We start from the raw sequence: 17,372 nt of genomic DNA, 5'->3' as shown, positions 1-17,372 counted from the left end.
CTCAAGACTACGAGTTTTTTTCTTGAGAGAATGGGTATTACTGTTTTTTCATACCATGGCGCAGTACGTTTTTCTCTAACCTTTTTCAATTTGATGGGGGCAACAGCTTCTAATGTATTAGAGAAGATAGTGCCCATGTTGCTAGTCCTTTTGTCTAGTTCATGTTTATTTATGGGTACAGAAAGCAGTTGAGATAAATCAGGCAGTTTATTTATGAATCTATCTTTAGTGGTTGGAACAATAGTATGCACGATACAAGGAAATGGTCAGTAACATCATCACTTTGAGGTACGATATCTATATCAGTAAGATCGATTCCTTGTGATATAATTAAATCTAGCGTATGATTAAAACGATGAGTGGGCCCGGTGACGTTTTGCTTGACTCCAAAAGAGGTTTATTAGGTCAGTAAACGCAAGTCCTAATGCATCATTTGTATTATCAACGTGAATGTTGAAATCTCTGACAATTAGCGCTTTATCAACAGTAACCAATAGGTCTGAGAGGAAATCTGCAAATTCTTTTAGGAAATCTGTATACGGCCCTGGTGGTCTAGACACAGTAGCCAGAGCAAGAAATACGATAGATTTCTTTTGCATATCTGACAGTGTAACATTAAGCAGAAGTATTTTGAATGAGTTAAACCACATTAGTAACATTGAGAATATCACTATATATTGTTGCAACACCGCCGCCACGACCAGTCTGACGGGGTTCATGCTTATAACAGTAGCTTGGTGGAGTAGATTTATTTAGACCAATATAATCATTTGGTTTTAGCCAGGTTTCAGTCAAGCAGACTGCATCAAAACTATTATCTGTGATCATTTCATTTACAATAACTGCTTTGGGTGCGAGTGACCTAATGCTTGGATGTACTCATACCCATACAAACATGTCATACATGAAAGAAAAATACATATTCAGGTATTAAAAAAAGAATAAAAACAATTACATGACATGCAGATTAAGTAATTGGATTAATCACAATTAATTGCTTAGAAAAGTCCCCAAATAAAAGTAATTCAGATATATTGTTGTACCTAAAAAAACAGTGACTTTAGAAGTAAATATAATCTTTGTTTTATTTATTTGTATTTTATTTATATTTATTTTCAATTGTAATTTTATTTAAATAATATGTTATTTTATATTTATATTTATATATATATATATATATATATATATATTTGAACCTACAGTGCTCCTTCCAACTGCTTTTGAATTTTAACCTGCTCTCATGATGTCACAATCTAGAGTAGGGTTGTACAAAAACATACAATTGAAACGTAAACCTAACCCTAAATCTCAGCCATGATTATAATATAAAAATGGATAAATAGGGTGAAATTGGATGAACGTACCTGTAAGGTTCTTGAGGCATGTTTGGTTTCATTACTTTTTACATTATGTTACTTTCACATTACATTACTTTTCATTCAAACCAGGACCATTGACAAAAAGAAAAAGGTGCCTGTGGTGACATTTCTCCAAAATTATATTATATTGCTTCTTGCACACTTCATGACACTTTCAAAGTGAAATGTCCAGTGAGTGACACAACAACAATTGTGTTTTGTCTCCAAAACATCTGAATGTGAATGTGGCAACATTTGTTAACACTTTAGAATAGAGAACACATATTCACTGTTAACTAAGAGTTTTCCCCAAACAAACACTTAATGTACTGCTTGTTAATAGTTAATAAGGTTAGTTGTTAAGTTTGTGATAGGATTAAGGGATGTAAAATACAGTCATGCAGGATAAGGAATTAATTGTTCCTTAAAATAAAGTGTTACCCAACATTTTATGTTGGTTGTTGTACATATCGCAGCAGTTCGAATATTATATGTCCGATAATTGGCGCCTAGTAAGGTTAATGCTTTATTGTAGTTAAAAATAACATACCAGCTACACTAAACCGGACCCAAAACTTCACTGCTAGTGTTAACAAAAATAAAAGTGAGATAAAAATACATTTGCTAAAGCAACCATGCCATTTTATCTTGCTTCTACAAGCTCTTTTATCATGACTCATGTTTCACAGACTCGTTTCCAAGTTCTTCACATCTTAACCAGGTGAGGTGCCAAGACAGTTTACTACATCAGAAAAGCTATCCATATGGAGCTGGTTATGTGATGCAAATGTGAACATTTGTTAGTTTACAGATCATGAACAGGAATAAAAGTTGTTGGTGTTTTACTGCCTTTAGTGTTCATTTAAGCTGGAAACTGCAGTGAATCGTATGTATCGGTAGATTTTTGAAGTTTTGCAAAAATGTAGATAGAGGCACGTTTTTTCCAATAAGCATGTGTTGCTAAATTAATGGGTAAAATTGACCACTTCATTTATATTTGGCATATCCACCAAATAATTCTCAGACATTTCACTAAAAATACTTATGGTACTCTTAAAGGGTTAGTTCACCCAAAAATGAAAATTAGCTTTGAGTTAGTCCTGGTTATTCCAAGCTCTATCATTGCAGTCAGCGGGTGTTGCAAAGAAGAATGTCGGAGGATTTCGATATAAACCAAGAGGAGACTGGTTTTCCTTTGCTAAAGTAAGGAAACTTTGCTTCCTTTGCTCCTACAATGGAACGGCTTCCGCGTATGACAGATACCGGTAGTGAGAGAAAAGTGTTTATTACGTTTGAAATATGGGTATTTTTCTTACAAAAACGCATGCATTCACTACAGGGGGCCTTTATTCACCCCCCGGAGCCATGTGAGGCGGCACGTTTTATTTTGGATGCGCGCGCTTTATTTGACGACTTGTGGACTGTTCAACTGCAACACGCGCTCCGCTGACTGCAATGATAGAGCTTGGAATAGCCAGGACAATTTTTAATATAACTCCAACAGGATTTGTCTGAAAGAAGAAAGTCGTGTACACCTAGGATGATTCGAGGGTGAGTAAAACTCAAGTCTAATTTTCATTTTTGGGTGAACTAACCCTTTAAGAGTACCATAAGTATTTTTAGTGAAATGTCTGAGAATTATTTGGTGGCTATGCCAAATATAAATGAGGTGGTCAATTTTACCCATTAATTTAGCAACACATGCTCATTGGAAAAAAACGTGCCTCTATCTACATGCACACTGAGTCCAAAATTTTCGCACGTTGAAAAATAAATACGACCCTGCGTTGTGTCAATCACGTTTATACACTGCCTCCGAAACTATCGTCCGTCAGAAAAGAAAAAAAAAACCAGGTTCGATTTTCTGCATTTTGATAGGAAAGGATGACGAATACGAAAAACACTTATGAAAATTTCGGACTCAGTGTGCATTATATGTTTTTCTGAGGCTGTTTTTAGTCCTTTCCTAGCTACCTACAAGAAACATTAGGTTTAATGGTCTAAACAAAACACATGATACTTCAGGTCTAGAGGAGACTGATCCTAAGTGAGAAGAAAGAGAAAATGGCAGATCTTTAGAAGTAGGTCAGATGTTCTCTAACCGATTTCAACATCTTGTCTAGTTGGCTGAAATGCTCCTCCTGATGTCTCGAGTTGAAGAAAAGTGGCTTTTTACTTTTTTTTAAGCAAGGAAATACATTGGGCTATCAAAAAGTGTGTAATTGGTTTATTTAAATAAGTTGTGCGTAAATAACGGATTTAATGAACACCACCAAATTATCCTACCTTTCCCACAACACTGTCATGCAAAATCGACATCCTCCAACTCAGCGCCTTGCGTACGGAGACTGCTGAAACAGCGTGACAATGTTAATCTCCTTCGTTCTGCTGAAGGGAGGGCGCAATAATTGCATTTATTCTTCTGCAGTGACAGTAGCATTTGTCCTTTGTGCCACTCAAAACAGACTCTGATTATATATAGAAACCCAGTGAGGTAAAGTGAGGATACACTTGATTTAATTCTGGAACATTCTGTTGAAGAGCGTCTCTGGGTGGAGTTTGGCAGATCTTTAGGGTTTGTGCTTGACTTCGTGCCTTTGGGACTGGAGAAGTCATTGACATTGGATGACAGAGACTGAGAGGTTTTGGATCACTGGAGGCCGATTTGAGCCAAACCAAGTGATGAAATGATTCTGATTGGTGTGAAGGACACTGGAATGTGTCTTTAAATAAGTGAATGTGTCATTATGTATGAAGGGCCTGTCTGTAAATCTGGGCCAACGGTTATTAAATGTGGATTATCATAGATTAAATGTATATTTACCCATGTAAATTCTTCAAATTCATATACAGCCATGAGAAGTAGTATATGACCACATAAACAATTAATTGCAAAGCAATCTCAAAGTATTTCGCAACTTATTTTCTTCCTGCTTGATATCTGTTAATGTCATGTTTTTTTTTTAAATGTCACATCCGTCAGGCTTTAATCACTTGTCTTTCCCACATCATAGGCTTGTGTATGAAAATGTCATTCAATGCGATTAACACTCCTCTGATTCTTGAAGGGTTTATTTAGAAGTTGCGCAGTTTGCTATTTATCAAGTCCATATCTTGCAGCATGGTTTGCCCCTTCATATTGACATTCTAATGTTTTTATATATGTCATTGATGTATTTTCACAAAAATGTTATATTTAATTGTCTTTAGGATTATCTCTGGCCATGTGTATAGTGTCAGGGGTGTTTTGGTTCTGTGACAATGTTGTTCTGTTGTGTTGATATGTTTTTCTCTCTGTAGATGTTGACTGAAGCCACTCTGGATGCCCAGCAGACTCGAGCCTGGGATCATTTCCGCACTCTCTACAGAGGACCATCTAGGGTATGATTGACCTTAAAATCTGTTCTTTCCATTCTCGCACTATTCAAATGTTTACATGCCACGACTTGCAGAATGTTTATCTTTCCTTTTTATTCTCAAAAAAACTGTCATAAAAATGTTATTTTAATCATGGTGAAGCTATTTGACATATAAGCTACAGTTTAAAAGTTTGGGGTTGGTAAGATTTTTGTGATGTTTTTGAAAAGTCAATATTAATATTTTCACAGTGAAATTGTACAATTTATTTCAAATTGTATTAAATATTATAATTTATTACAATTTTATTACAATTAATTTCTTTTTACCAATGTTAAAAAAGTTTTTGCTGCTTCTTTTTTTGTGTGAAAACAATGATACATTTTATTTTTCAGGATTATTTAGTGAACAGAACTTTCAAAAGAACAGGGTTTATTTGAAATAGAAATATTTTGTAAGATTACAAATGTACTTACTGTCACTTTGATCATTTTAATGCCTCACTGATAATTAAAAGTATTCAATTCTTAAAAAAAATAAAAATCTTACAGGCCCCAAAATTTTGAATGATATTGTATCCCACAAGACAAAAAAAATCACTTAATTAATCACATTATCCTGTTTAATACATACTCTTACATACCCTGGTTATTATCTAGTGTTGACACCTCAAGCATCAATATCTGCTTGCAGCCTTTTGTGATAGCAGTGCATAATAAGTCCCTGGTTTGTCCTGAACATTAAATTTGCCCATCTGTTCTTTGAAAAAAGCCCCCGGGTACTTTAAGTTCTTGCATGCAAGTTGAATTCTTCCCCACAGTGGCTCAATGATGTTGAGATCCAGCTTCAGGACAATTGAAGGACTTGTACATTATTACAAAAAGGCTGGCAGCAGTCATGAATACTCAGGGAGGCAGTACATGATACTAAGAACCAAGACCGCAAAGACATGTTTTATTTTCAGCAATTTCATTTATTTTTCTTGTGGAATATTTGTAAATGTCTATTATGCAGCTTATTTAGTACTAAAATCAAATCAAATTCTGTAGGACTAATTAATAAATAAACAAAAGGCAGTTTTTAACAATATTTCTAATTTTTTTTAAATGTTAAACCTTGCAAATTAATCCGTGTATCATTCGTTCACTCGTTTTTTTATTTTAAGGCGATGCATATGACGATGCTAAAAAGAACATTATTTTGTGTATGTGGTGTAATGCAATGTGTTTATGCGGTTTAAGGTTCGAAGAGAGGTTGCTCCTCTCTTCCCCACCTTTCTGAAACACGTCGATTTTTACAAAGCTTATCGTTTTGAAATGACTCTATGAGCGGTGTCAAAGTTACTTTCAAAGAAAGTCTGTTTACTCTGCGGCCATATTTGCAACGCCTCTGGGCAGCTCAAACCAAGAGACAAAGTCCTATCTAAATGAATGGGGTAATCCTGAAATCTCAAAAACTGCCCTATGAACTCACAATTAAATTACATATTTCAAATTTGAAATGAACTGCCCCATGAATGTTGTTTCTTATGCTCAAATAGCATTGAAAAAGCTGATTTTTTAGTGTAGGCCAGCCAATGCGCATGCACAGTTACAACGAGCTTATCGCTGCGCATGCGCATTGGCTGGTCCAGCCTCAGGTTTCTATGGGAACCAGAGCTTCTAATGGCTGCTGCAGTGACGCAATGACTTTACCAGTCATCTTTCATTTAGGCTCTTTAATTTTTTTCCGCCATATTGCGTGTTGCAGTTTCTCCCATTCATAAATATAGGAGTGATCTGTCTTTGTATTTCTATAGTCTTTGGCGGTGTGCTCTGATTGGCCAGATATCCAGTGTATTGTGATTGGCTGAATACCTCAAGCATGTGACGGAAATGTTACGCTCCTTACCATATTTGGAAGCACACAGTGTCTCCACGACATGGTGGCGACGGCAACAATACTACAGCGAGAATAAAGTTATGCCTTCTTTCTTTGCGTAAAATTTTGGGTGGTGTTATGCAAATCTTCCAACACAGTGACGTAGACATGTGGGGGCGTGTTTAAACGAGACGTTTTAAGAAGGCGTGGTTGAGTCTTAACTTTTATAAAAAATATCTCTTTGGATTTGAGACTTTAATCTTTTCGACTCTACAGGTCTTATCTATGCATGAACAGCTTGTAACACTCCAAAGAGAAAAGAAAGCTTGAAATCGCGTCATATAACCATATAAAAAAAAATCTAAATCAAGTGAATGAATGATACACAGATTCAAATTCCCTAAGGCAGTGGTTCTCAAACGTTTTTGCTCATGCCTCCCCTTTAAACTTTTTTTTAAACTCTAAATTAAAAAACACCTGCAATTGTTTCACTTTCACTGTGTCTATTCTGGGCATGAGCAGTGCAACGCGATGCAATTAAAGCCAATCTAAATTGGATGCGAGGCAACAGGACGAATCCCCGACAGTAAGCTGATGGCCCATTTCTATTTCTGACATACTCTAAGCGCTCTTGCTACTTCTGACACAAAGGACAAATGGATTTGCATCGGTCACTTTGTCATGTCCAGCGTAGACAGCCTTTAGCTGTTGCGGCGTGACGCAACAACGGTATATTTGTGTTGCTGTTGCTGTTGAAGGGTCAGTTCACAATAGCAGCTCGTGATGCCATTCAAGTGAACGGTTTGAATGAGAAAAATTTCGAGGAATTGGCGTTCGGCACCGCTTTATGAAAGGCAGAAAACCAACCACCATTCACACACTCAAATGCTATTGTCACGGCTGTTTTTTTTTCTGCTGATCTCCAGCACCCCCATGCAGTACCTGTGTGTGCCCCCTAGCAGTTGCACCCCACACTGCTCTAACTGTGCATTCACACCGCCGCCGTCGAGAGCATCAAAGTGGCCGGAAGTCATTCATTTTCAATGTGAGCCGGCGTCGAGCAGCGTCGCGGCGCGACTTGGAAGTTGAGGGTGTCACGGAGAGTTGAAATCAGGTCAACTTTATGGTAATGAGCTATGACGCGGTTCGGCGGCAACCAATCGGAATGTAGAAGTCCACCGCTTGAGAGGATTCCAGAGAACGCAGTCCTGTAAACTTTGGTTCCGACCACATTAGCTCCCAAGCAGAATGGAGGAGAGGTTGATTATTGCTGTGACGGGTTTCCCAATAATCTATGACGTGTCCCGTTTCCGTACAGGGACATAAATAAAAAAAAATTATGCGTGGATCAAGGTGTCTGAGATTGTTGGTGTTCCTGGTGAGTTGCTGATGTGCATTAACGTTATAGGAATAATAATCTAATGATATAATAAATAATAGTATAATAGTCTCAGTTGACTTTTAAACCTTTAAATCAATTTTCCTGATAGTAATGTTTATACCTGATTATACTTACTTAAGTAACATTTTCAATGCAGGACTTTTACTTGTATCAGAGTATTTTTACAGTGTGGTATTAGTGCTCTATACATTATGAGGTAAAGGATCTTAATACTTCATCCACAACAATATATAATGAGGTTAACTTAACGTTACCCTCCTTGTGGTCAGTCTGCACAAGATCAACAAGCGTGTTTGCTTTGCGACCCCTGTAAATACAAGATAAGCATTCGATCTACGTCAGAGCGTCCACAAATCTTTCTACAGCATTGTTGGCAGGGCGGCCAGAGTGATTTTTGACGCCCTCGACGGCGGCGATGTGAACGCACAGTAAGGCATATTTATACTCTTGAACTGCAGCTTTGTTGCAGATTTTGTGGGATTTTCAGTTCACCCAGTGACAAAACATGTGTCAGTGCCTTACAAGATTATTGCATAACAGCGGACTGTTATGCAATGCAATGCGTGTGTATGTGTTGCCTTTGTGTAAATACTGCAGTCATTGAGTCTTACTGTTTATGGGTCAGCACTTATCAGACAGAGACAATCCGAATATCTTGTGTTTTACTGTCAGTATCTTGAATACACTCACACAGTGCTCTGCCCTCTGACCTACTGTCACATCTGTGTACTCCTCACACTGTACGTGAGCAGTCCAGTTTTAAAGTCTAGAAAGGTGTGCACATATACCTATGTATGTGAGAGGTTGGAAGGCCATTTTTCTCCCCCTTAGGTTTATATTTATATACCTTTTCAAGATTATAGACCTGTAGTATTGACTCTATTTTCGCTCACAGTTCTATCCATCACATACACACAGATGCACTCAAATACACTCTCACCCACATGTGCACACCCCCACATACACTCACACAAACATAGAGACGCTTACAATCAAATGAAGGTCTATGTCGACTCAGTGCTGCTGACTAAAAACTAAGTTGACTCAGTGTCAAATGGAATTTTAGTTAAAAGTGTCTTTGATTAAGAGAGGCCCATTGCCCTAATTACGCCTGGAATTAATATTCATTTACTGTCATAATATAACATTAAAAGCCAGACATAAATGCACCCATGAGGCATTATGATTGGGTCGTGATCGAATCACTGAAAACATATTTGTAGGTGGTCTGACATGGATTACGACACATTTAACGGTGTAAAGCATTTTTGCATCTATTTTCAGTTATGCAAGTAATATGAATTGAGGTTACATTGTAAATAGTCATTTGTTTCACAATATAATTGAGGTTACACTGTAAACAATCATATACTTTACACTTCGCATAAATCTTTTTGACAGATTTTCACTACACTATTATTGAAGCCCAAATTAATAACACAATAAGAGATTATTGTAATTTAGAAATTAGAAATGTAGAAATTAAATGAATAAATAGTGCTGTCAAACGATTAATTGCGATTATTCGCATCCAAAATAAAAGTGTTTGTTTACATAATATATGTGTGTATACTGTGTATATTTATTATGTATATATAAATAGAAACACATGCGTGTATATATTTAAGAAAAATATGCTATGTTTACATATTAAATATATTTATATATAATATAAAATATAAGAATATAAATATATAAATGTATATGTAAATATTTTCAAAATATATACTGTATGTGTGTGTATTTATATATATATATATATATACATAATAAATATACACAGTACACACACATATTATGTAAAAATTTTTGTAAAATTGAAAAAATAAAACATACAAAACATACTTTTATTAAAATATGACAAACAAGCTATTTCAAATGTTACAACAATAATAGAAATAATAATATAATGCGTTTTACCTCTGGTAAAATGTTACCTTACAATTATTTATGAAAAAATAAAATGCATGGCAACATACATTATGAGTACCCTTAAAGTGTGTTACACATAAAGGCTTCAGTTGAAGTGTTTTCAAAATTACTGTTGATAAGCACTTTCTGCAGACTGGGGTTTCTAACACCTCAACTTTTATTACAGAATCCAAAAAACTCCCACATTTGCGAGCTGACATTTTTGGGTTGTGGGTAGAATGTCTGGTTTTCGCCTGTCATCGCCTCAGACATGATTTTATGTGACAGCTACACACTAGCTCTGCCCACTATGTTGGGAGTGTCAACCAGATAGTTAGTCACTGGATTATTTACAATAATATCATGTGTCATATTAACAGCTTAAAAAAAAATAAAATAAATATAAATATGATATATATATATATCATGGTTATCGTCAATGTGGTTATTGCAACACTCCTACAACAATGTTTCTAAAGTGCAGTAAATCTACATTTTTCAGTTAATGCAACCTCTCACGTTATTTGTAAGAGACACTTTGAGTTTTCACATGTTAATGTGGTCAGATCTAACTGTAGCTGTACAGGGAGTCATTGTGGCCGACTGAAGACTTGCTGTTGATATTCTTGTCCAGTTCAATGTCACATTACCAGTCAGCCCAAACCAACTCAAACCAATCCAGTCAGTTTGTGTGGGGAATCTTTGACCCTAATCCTCTGAAGAAATAGCTAGTCACTGCTGTAATCCAGTATCACTCTTAACACACTCTCAATCTGTCCTCAGCTTTAAGAGTTGGAGTAGATAGACATCCTGAAAGAGAGATAGATAGATAGACAGACATAGAGTACGCTCATTGTCAGTTTCTTCGGTCCATGCAGTTTCTGTGTCTGTCTGCTGTTCTTCGCTTATCTACAGTATGTGACATGCTGAAGTGTGTTTGTTTATGTGCTGGCGTTCTTTTCCTGTCTCTGTGCTAGACTTCACACTCTCGGTAATGAGGAAACAAACTACTCTAGACTTGACATCATGCCAAACTGAGCTTCAGAGAGATGAACAAACGCACTCATGTACTCGGTGTGAATATCACTGATTACGAATACAACACATAGCATGTGTATGTGTGGATGGTGCAGGTAATGCAAAGTATTCACACCTTAAAACTCCCTCACATCCCTTCCTGTACAATTTAAAAGAAGTTTTCTGTTGTAATATATAGGGATGTAACGATATCAAAATCTCACGATATGATATTATTGTGATATGAAATCCACAATACGATATTTTGATATTGTAAAAGAAAAAATTGGGAAAAAATTAAAATTTTGTAGATTTTAAAGAATTATTATATCTAATGCACTTTGAGAGGTCAAAATTAAGAGCTCCAACCCATGTTTCTTAACTAAGAAAACTTGAGTCAGAAAAAAGTCAGTGAATTGACTTGTACCTGAACTTTAAAGGGGACTCAACCTTATTTTTATTTGTGACATACTGTCTCAGTCTAAATTACATTCACACTGGTGTTTTAGGAAGCCAAACTAATTATAATAGAATAATAATAATAACAACAATGACAACAGTAGCCATATTTTAATTGTTGTAATAAACAATTACAATTGTTTATTAATATATTAATAAGCAATTTTACTGTAAAATAAATGAAAATGAATATTTCATAGGTATATTATTTTTGCTTTACACTACAGTAGGGAAATTACAAAACTTCTTTACTAATTTCTACACTTGAAAAAAATATTTTGAATTTGGACTGCAGTAACGTTACCCATTTAAACCGCTAGCTTTCAGCAATTCATACTGCACTTTTAAGCTTTTATTGTGATGGAAACGGCAGTAGAGCTTTTATTTTGAAGGAAAACTCCAGCTTCAGTGAAAACAGGCTTACTACAAATTTTGTGAAATGCTGTGATCATCTGCTGCGAAAATAAAGCATAACTGGTGGCCGTTGCGTTCCCAAATTCACACTAAACTCACAGCACATGCAACAAACGAGTTGACTACATTCAGTCACTGTGAACGGAGCCACTCTGAGCCACAGAAAACACCGGATCACGAGCTGATCGCATAAACAATGTGTGCGCCCAAAACAAATATATTTTAAAAACTACACCTATCGTTTAATATCGTCATGTGACCACGATAATATCGAGACAGTTTTGCTATCGCGATATCGCAATATTGATAATATCATTACATCCCTAGTAATATATTTTAACATTTTGTCATTTTTCCTGTGATGTCAAAGCTGAATCTTCAGCAGTCATTACTCCAGTCTTCAGTGTCATATGATCCTTTAGAAGTCATCATGCTGATTTACTGCTCAAGAAACAGTTCTTCTTATTATTATTTCTTGTTATTCTTTGAATTTGAATTTAAACTAAGCAGAAGCAATTTAATCAAGTACTGTGGTTCTGCCATATCAATATATGTAATAAGTAGTACGCTAGTACAGCAATAGAGATGTACTGCCAGAGTAAGCAATGTCACCCCATGTTTTGTCCTCCATGATGAGTGAGAGTTGAGGGAAACTATCACAACAATAGCACTCGCTATAAAATAGACAACAGTGGTATTCACAGTTCATCAGCCTGGGTTGTACAGAAGGGTGTCATCACAGCTTGACTAGTTTTCATGTGACAGACTCAACAGAAGGAAGGAAGAAGTTTGATGAGACCAGAACGTTTTAGTCCTCCAAACTAAAAGTTTGGCAGACCTAATGCAAAAAGGGGGTTGTAAATTTTTATAGGTCCCCTAAGAGTCCCCAAAGTCTAGAGCTAAATAAAAGTGACTCATTTCTTGAAAGGGCTCTGTTAAAGGGGTCATTTTATTCTGAAGTCCATATAATCAAAGGGGCTTTTATTTTTGGTTTTGTTGCAATAAGTAATAACTGACCATTTTCCCTTGCTTTAATGCACACATAAAATCTGATAAAAACATGCATCAGTTGTTGTAAAGCAAAACGCCTTACAACTCAGATAATAAAAATTTTACTAATATAGTAGAAATTTCAGTTTAACCCTGTATGGTACGCAATATGATATCAATGATGAAAAAATTATTTGTGATGTTTTTCCTGCTTAAATTTGGACACTATAACAATATCAATAAACATCATTTTTAAATTAACTTTTTTTTTAATTAGTTGTCTCAAGGCAACATTGTACAACAGCGGATAATTTAAACATTTTACATTTTCATGCAGAAAAAAATATATATATTTATTCAAAACATACATTTCTTTAACCAGATTTAAATAGTTTTTAATGTATTACACATCTCATATCTAATAAAAAAGTAACATTTCATATCCAGCTGTTGCTCTCAGGCAACATTGTACCATCGTGGATCACAAGTATAACCAAACCATCATACAAGTTATCATATCAAAATATTACACAATTGCACCTTTGCATTTCATATCACATCTTTGTTGTCTGCTTGTTTGACCCCAAACATTCTAACTATGAAAAATTTAATTTGTTAAGCTTTTTTTTTTTTTTGCAAAATGAAGGAAAAAATCAGGTTGAAAAAAAAAACATTGTTATCATATTCTGTCTGCAGTATAAGTAGGTTCATAGGAATGCAATGTTTTGATTTAAAGTCCTGTTTGTGGTGCGATTTCATAGTGAATATTAAGTCATATTATGAATAGTGTGGCCTTGGTAAATATAAGCTATTCTAACATTAGACAGAGCAATAGGTTCTTCCACACAGCCAGGAAACGCATGTTTGATGAATGTCTCACGCATCCTATTGTAAGTAATGTTCCAACTTGAATAGTGTTATGTTCTTCTTTTCGTCTTGAGGAATGTCAGTATCTAATGCCAATATACTGCAATACTGCTTCCGCTGTATTACCTACGGCATTTGTGTGTACATATGTTTTTAACGTTTAGCAAGCGTTTTAATAAATGAAACTTAGGAGGGAGTTTTACAATCTGAAAGTTAGAATATGTTTAAATAGTACATAGAACACTATCAAAGGAAAATTTAATTTTTTATGATATTTTGTGGTATGAATTAAGATGTTAATAATTCAACAAAAGGAATATGCTGCAAAATGAGGCAACAGTGATGAAGTATATGAGTGTGTGTGTAGTATATGGTATCATATTTTCCTCTGTGTGTAGACTCAGAGTTTGATCAAAGCTAAAAGAAGGAGTGGAAACAGAAATTAAGTGAAAAAGTGAGACAGAAAAAGTGTTTGAAGAGCCACATTAGTGATAACTTAAATAATTGACCACTTCAGGTACTCAGGCCTCCCTCCTCGAAACACTGATTTTGACGTCTTTTAATTTATTGTTTTTTTGTTTGCATGTCTTCACTATGTAGTTTCTATAAGTGAGCTGTTGACTCACTGGGCCCTATTTTAACGATCTAAAACGCATGGCGCAGGTGCACTCAGGGCGTGTCCGAATCCACTTTTGCTAGTTTAACAACGGGAAAACGGTCGGCACACCCGGGCGCATGGTCTAAACGGGTTGTCCCTATTCTCTTAATGAGTAATGGGTGTTTTTTGGGCGTAATGTGCAATAAACCAATCAGAGTCTCATTTCCCATCCTCTTTAAAAGCCAGTTGCGCTCGCGCCATGTCACTAATTACATGGTGGAATGTAATTTTTCATATTTAAAAATGTTTGGACTTTAGACCAGGGGCCCGTTCTTTGTACATCGCTTATTACATCCGAGATGAAATGTCACATCCAAGATGAGACATCTTGCTAATCTTGCCACATCTGGCTAATTCGGTTCTTCAAACACACTTGTTATTGATGATTAGTATGGCTGGATTGAGTTATCTGAGATAATTGCGTGTTCATGGGTTGGTTTAAAAGGGGCTATGTATCGATACTCGAAACCACGATCAGCAATGCAACGATTGGCTGGCGGCAAGACCGTAACGTAATGACATCATTTCATTAAAAAAGACACCTGACGAAAAACTTGACAAATTTCTGGACTTTTATAAGGAAAACAAAACTACATAAATGTTATAATAGATAAATGAAATGTGCGCTGTTTTTATTTTACTTAAATTTTTTTTCATGATTCCCAATTATTTATATTTACGATTTCTAATATTTGTACAGGCTTTACATTTTTATTTCTCTCCTGCGCTCCACCAAGCCACTCCCATAATATCTGTCACCACTCAAATTAATGCACGACTCTACATTAGCCTATCTGTATAGCATGTGTGTAAGACTCTAATACAATTATGAAGTGATTATTTTATGACGAATAAATCTCTCAGTGAGTAAAACCGGCTGCGTCTATAGTATTAAAGGCTACACAACATTATTATATTATCTTTAAATTAATTTTTAAATAATTATTATTTTAAGTTATTGTCCCTGGATTAGTAGGGTACTCTTGTAATAAAGTAGCGGTGGCTGAGACAGATTTTAAGTATCAATTCTGCTTAAAAAGATGCAATCTAATCCTGTTTACATGAAATAAGCCTGCTCCCGAGCAGGTTTAAGCTTACGGACCTGTTGCTATGACAGCAACTCCGGGATGAGCTTCGAAGAACCAAATGATCCAAGATCATGCCAAATCGTCAACGATCAAATCCAGCTAACTGAGTTAGCGATGTACGAAGAATGGGCGCCAGGTTTGAGTTGGTCTATGGCGCAGTCTATTTTCAGTTCCTCAAAATAACAATGCGCCAACAATGCGCCTGAACACACCTCTTTTTTAGACCAGCACGCCCATGGGCGCACAAATGGTCGCAAATGCATTTGCTATTTAAACAACACGGCACAGGACGGGAAAATGAGAACTGCGTCGGGCTGAAACTAGCAAAAACACTTTCGCCGCACCTTGCGCCGGGTGTATGGGCCCACTGTCTTTGACACTTGCAGTGGTATTAAAAATCCTTTTAAATATGTGATGTTTTTCTTTTTAAATATGCAACTCTTGCAGTGTAAGTTTGACGTGCTTGACTTTCTCATTACCGTCCCTGTTTTCCTCAAACACCCTCTGCCATCTCTCTCTATCATAAAATATCTGAAAAAGAGGCCATCTCCCCATCCATTTTAAGTACATGGCTCTCTGGAATACCTGAATCTGACCAGTGGCATCTGATGACGGTCATGATTGATGACCGTCTGACTGTACATTATCACTTACTTGGCACTCTTTCTACAAAATAGTACAGTTTTATTAGTTGAGCAGATGAGGGGGGTTGGGTCTAGCAGCATTATGTGGTGCTAATATGGGGGAAGTGAATTTGAGTCTGCAAGTGTCATTTCACAATCCCATTTCCCCTTCTTTTTTTTCTTCCCATTATTTCTCTAATCTCCCTATCAAGTCAGAAAAGGCCAAACAAAACAAAGTTACAATATATTTGATAATTGTCAGTCAGTTTGAACCTAATAATACACTTTAAGCCCTGAGTTGAAGTAGAAACATTGGCATCTATTCACACAAAACGGACATTAAAAAACGTTTTTTCTATTTCCCTCTTTCCTCATATCGCAGCATTCCCTGCCTCTGTGCATGAGTGACCGAAATGTATCCGTTAGTCATTGTGTTGGTTCTAAATGAATCTCCTCACAGGATATGAAGAGGCTGTGGTCTCTGATGCTGAATACAGATCCTGTATTAAAACACACTGCTTTCACCCAGTCTCACGGCCAACACGCAATGCATTTTATCTTCTTCTGATAAACGTATTCATCATAGACTGCACAGAGAGTGCTATTTTTTTCCATACAGCCATGTGGAGAAATTAGGTAAATGTCTAGGAAACCGTTTGATTGTTTATTAGGGTTTATTATGTTTCTGTTGAACGTCTCGGTTACTTGTGTAACCCTCGTTCCCTGAAGGAGGGAACGGAGACGTTACGTCCCGTCGCCACAATTGCTGTACCACCGCTGTACGGCCGGGGCGCGTAGTCTCGGCTCCTCAGCGAAAAACTGATGTGTGTTTGCACTCGCTCTCCTTTTATACCCGCGCTGCGGGGCGGGGTGCGCATGGCGAAACACGCACGCCAACTGTCATTGGCTTGTATGCCCCTGAACTTGGGAGGGCGCCGGGCGAATTGAATCGCGTAGTCGAGTCTGATGGTTCTCATGAGCCAGCGAGACGGCTTGGGGAGCGCTAACCAGGCCCCCAGCGAGCGAACAAGTGGGACTAGGGGAACCACCGACGTACCCGCAGTGGGGCAGCGATGTGGAACACAGGGACCCAACCCGGGAGGCAGTGCGTCCCATGGTGGGGTCTGAGTGCGCGGCGCGGCACTTACCTGGCTCCACGGCTGGGCAGGGGGTTCGTGAGGAGGCCTCCACGCTGCGGCCGTTGTGAAGGCTGCTGCTGTGGCCGCGCTGGAGTGGAGGTGGAGGCCGCAGGAGGGCGCCCTCGGCGACGAGCAAACAGAGGGGCTGCAGCCGGCGGTGGGTTGGAGACAGCAGCAGACCGCCGGGGCAGGATGTGTCGAAACGCCTCCGTCTGCTTCTGTGCGGCGG

At 37.1% G+C, this 17,372-nt stretch overlaps 1 protein-coding gene across 1 annotated transcript in view; it reads left to right on the top strand.

Annotated features, from left to right (window-relative positions):
* The window catches only part of LOC107704320 (vacuolar protein sorting-associated protein 8 homolog), a 59,207-nt gene that overhangs the window by 25,401 nt on the left and 16,434 nt on the right, over nucleotides 1-17,372 (top strand). The window contains exon 8 of the mRNA XM_016507212.1: nucleotides 4,659-4,739. Within this exon, the coding sequence (XP_016362698.1) occupies nucleotides 4,659-4,739 (81 nt within the window). The remainder of the gene's footprint in view (nucleotides 1-4,658; nucleotides 4,740-17,372) is intronic.

The sequence above is a fragment of the Sinocyclocheilus anshuiensis genome, unplaced genomic scaffold, assembly GCF_001515605.1.
Source record: "Sinocyclocheilus anshuiensis isolate Anshui unplaced genomic scaffold, SAMN03320099.WGS_v1.1 scaffold1448, whole genome shotgun sequence".
In the NCBI taxonomy this organism is placed as follows: Eukaryota; Metazoa; Chordata; class Actinopteri; order Cypriniformes; family Cyprinidae; genus Sinocyclocheilus; species Sinocyclocheilus anshuiensis.
The sequence above is the reverse complement of the archived record's forward strand: the minus strand, read 5'-3'. Positions and strand labels throughout refer to the sequence as shown.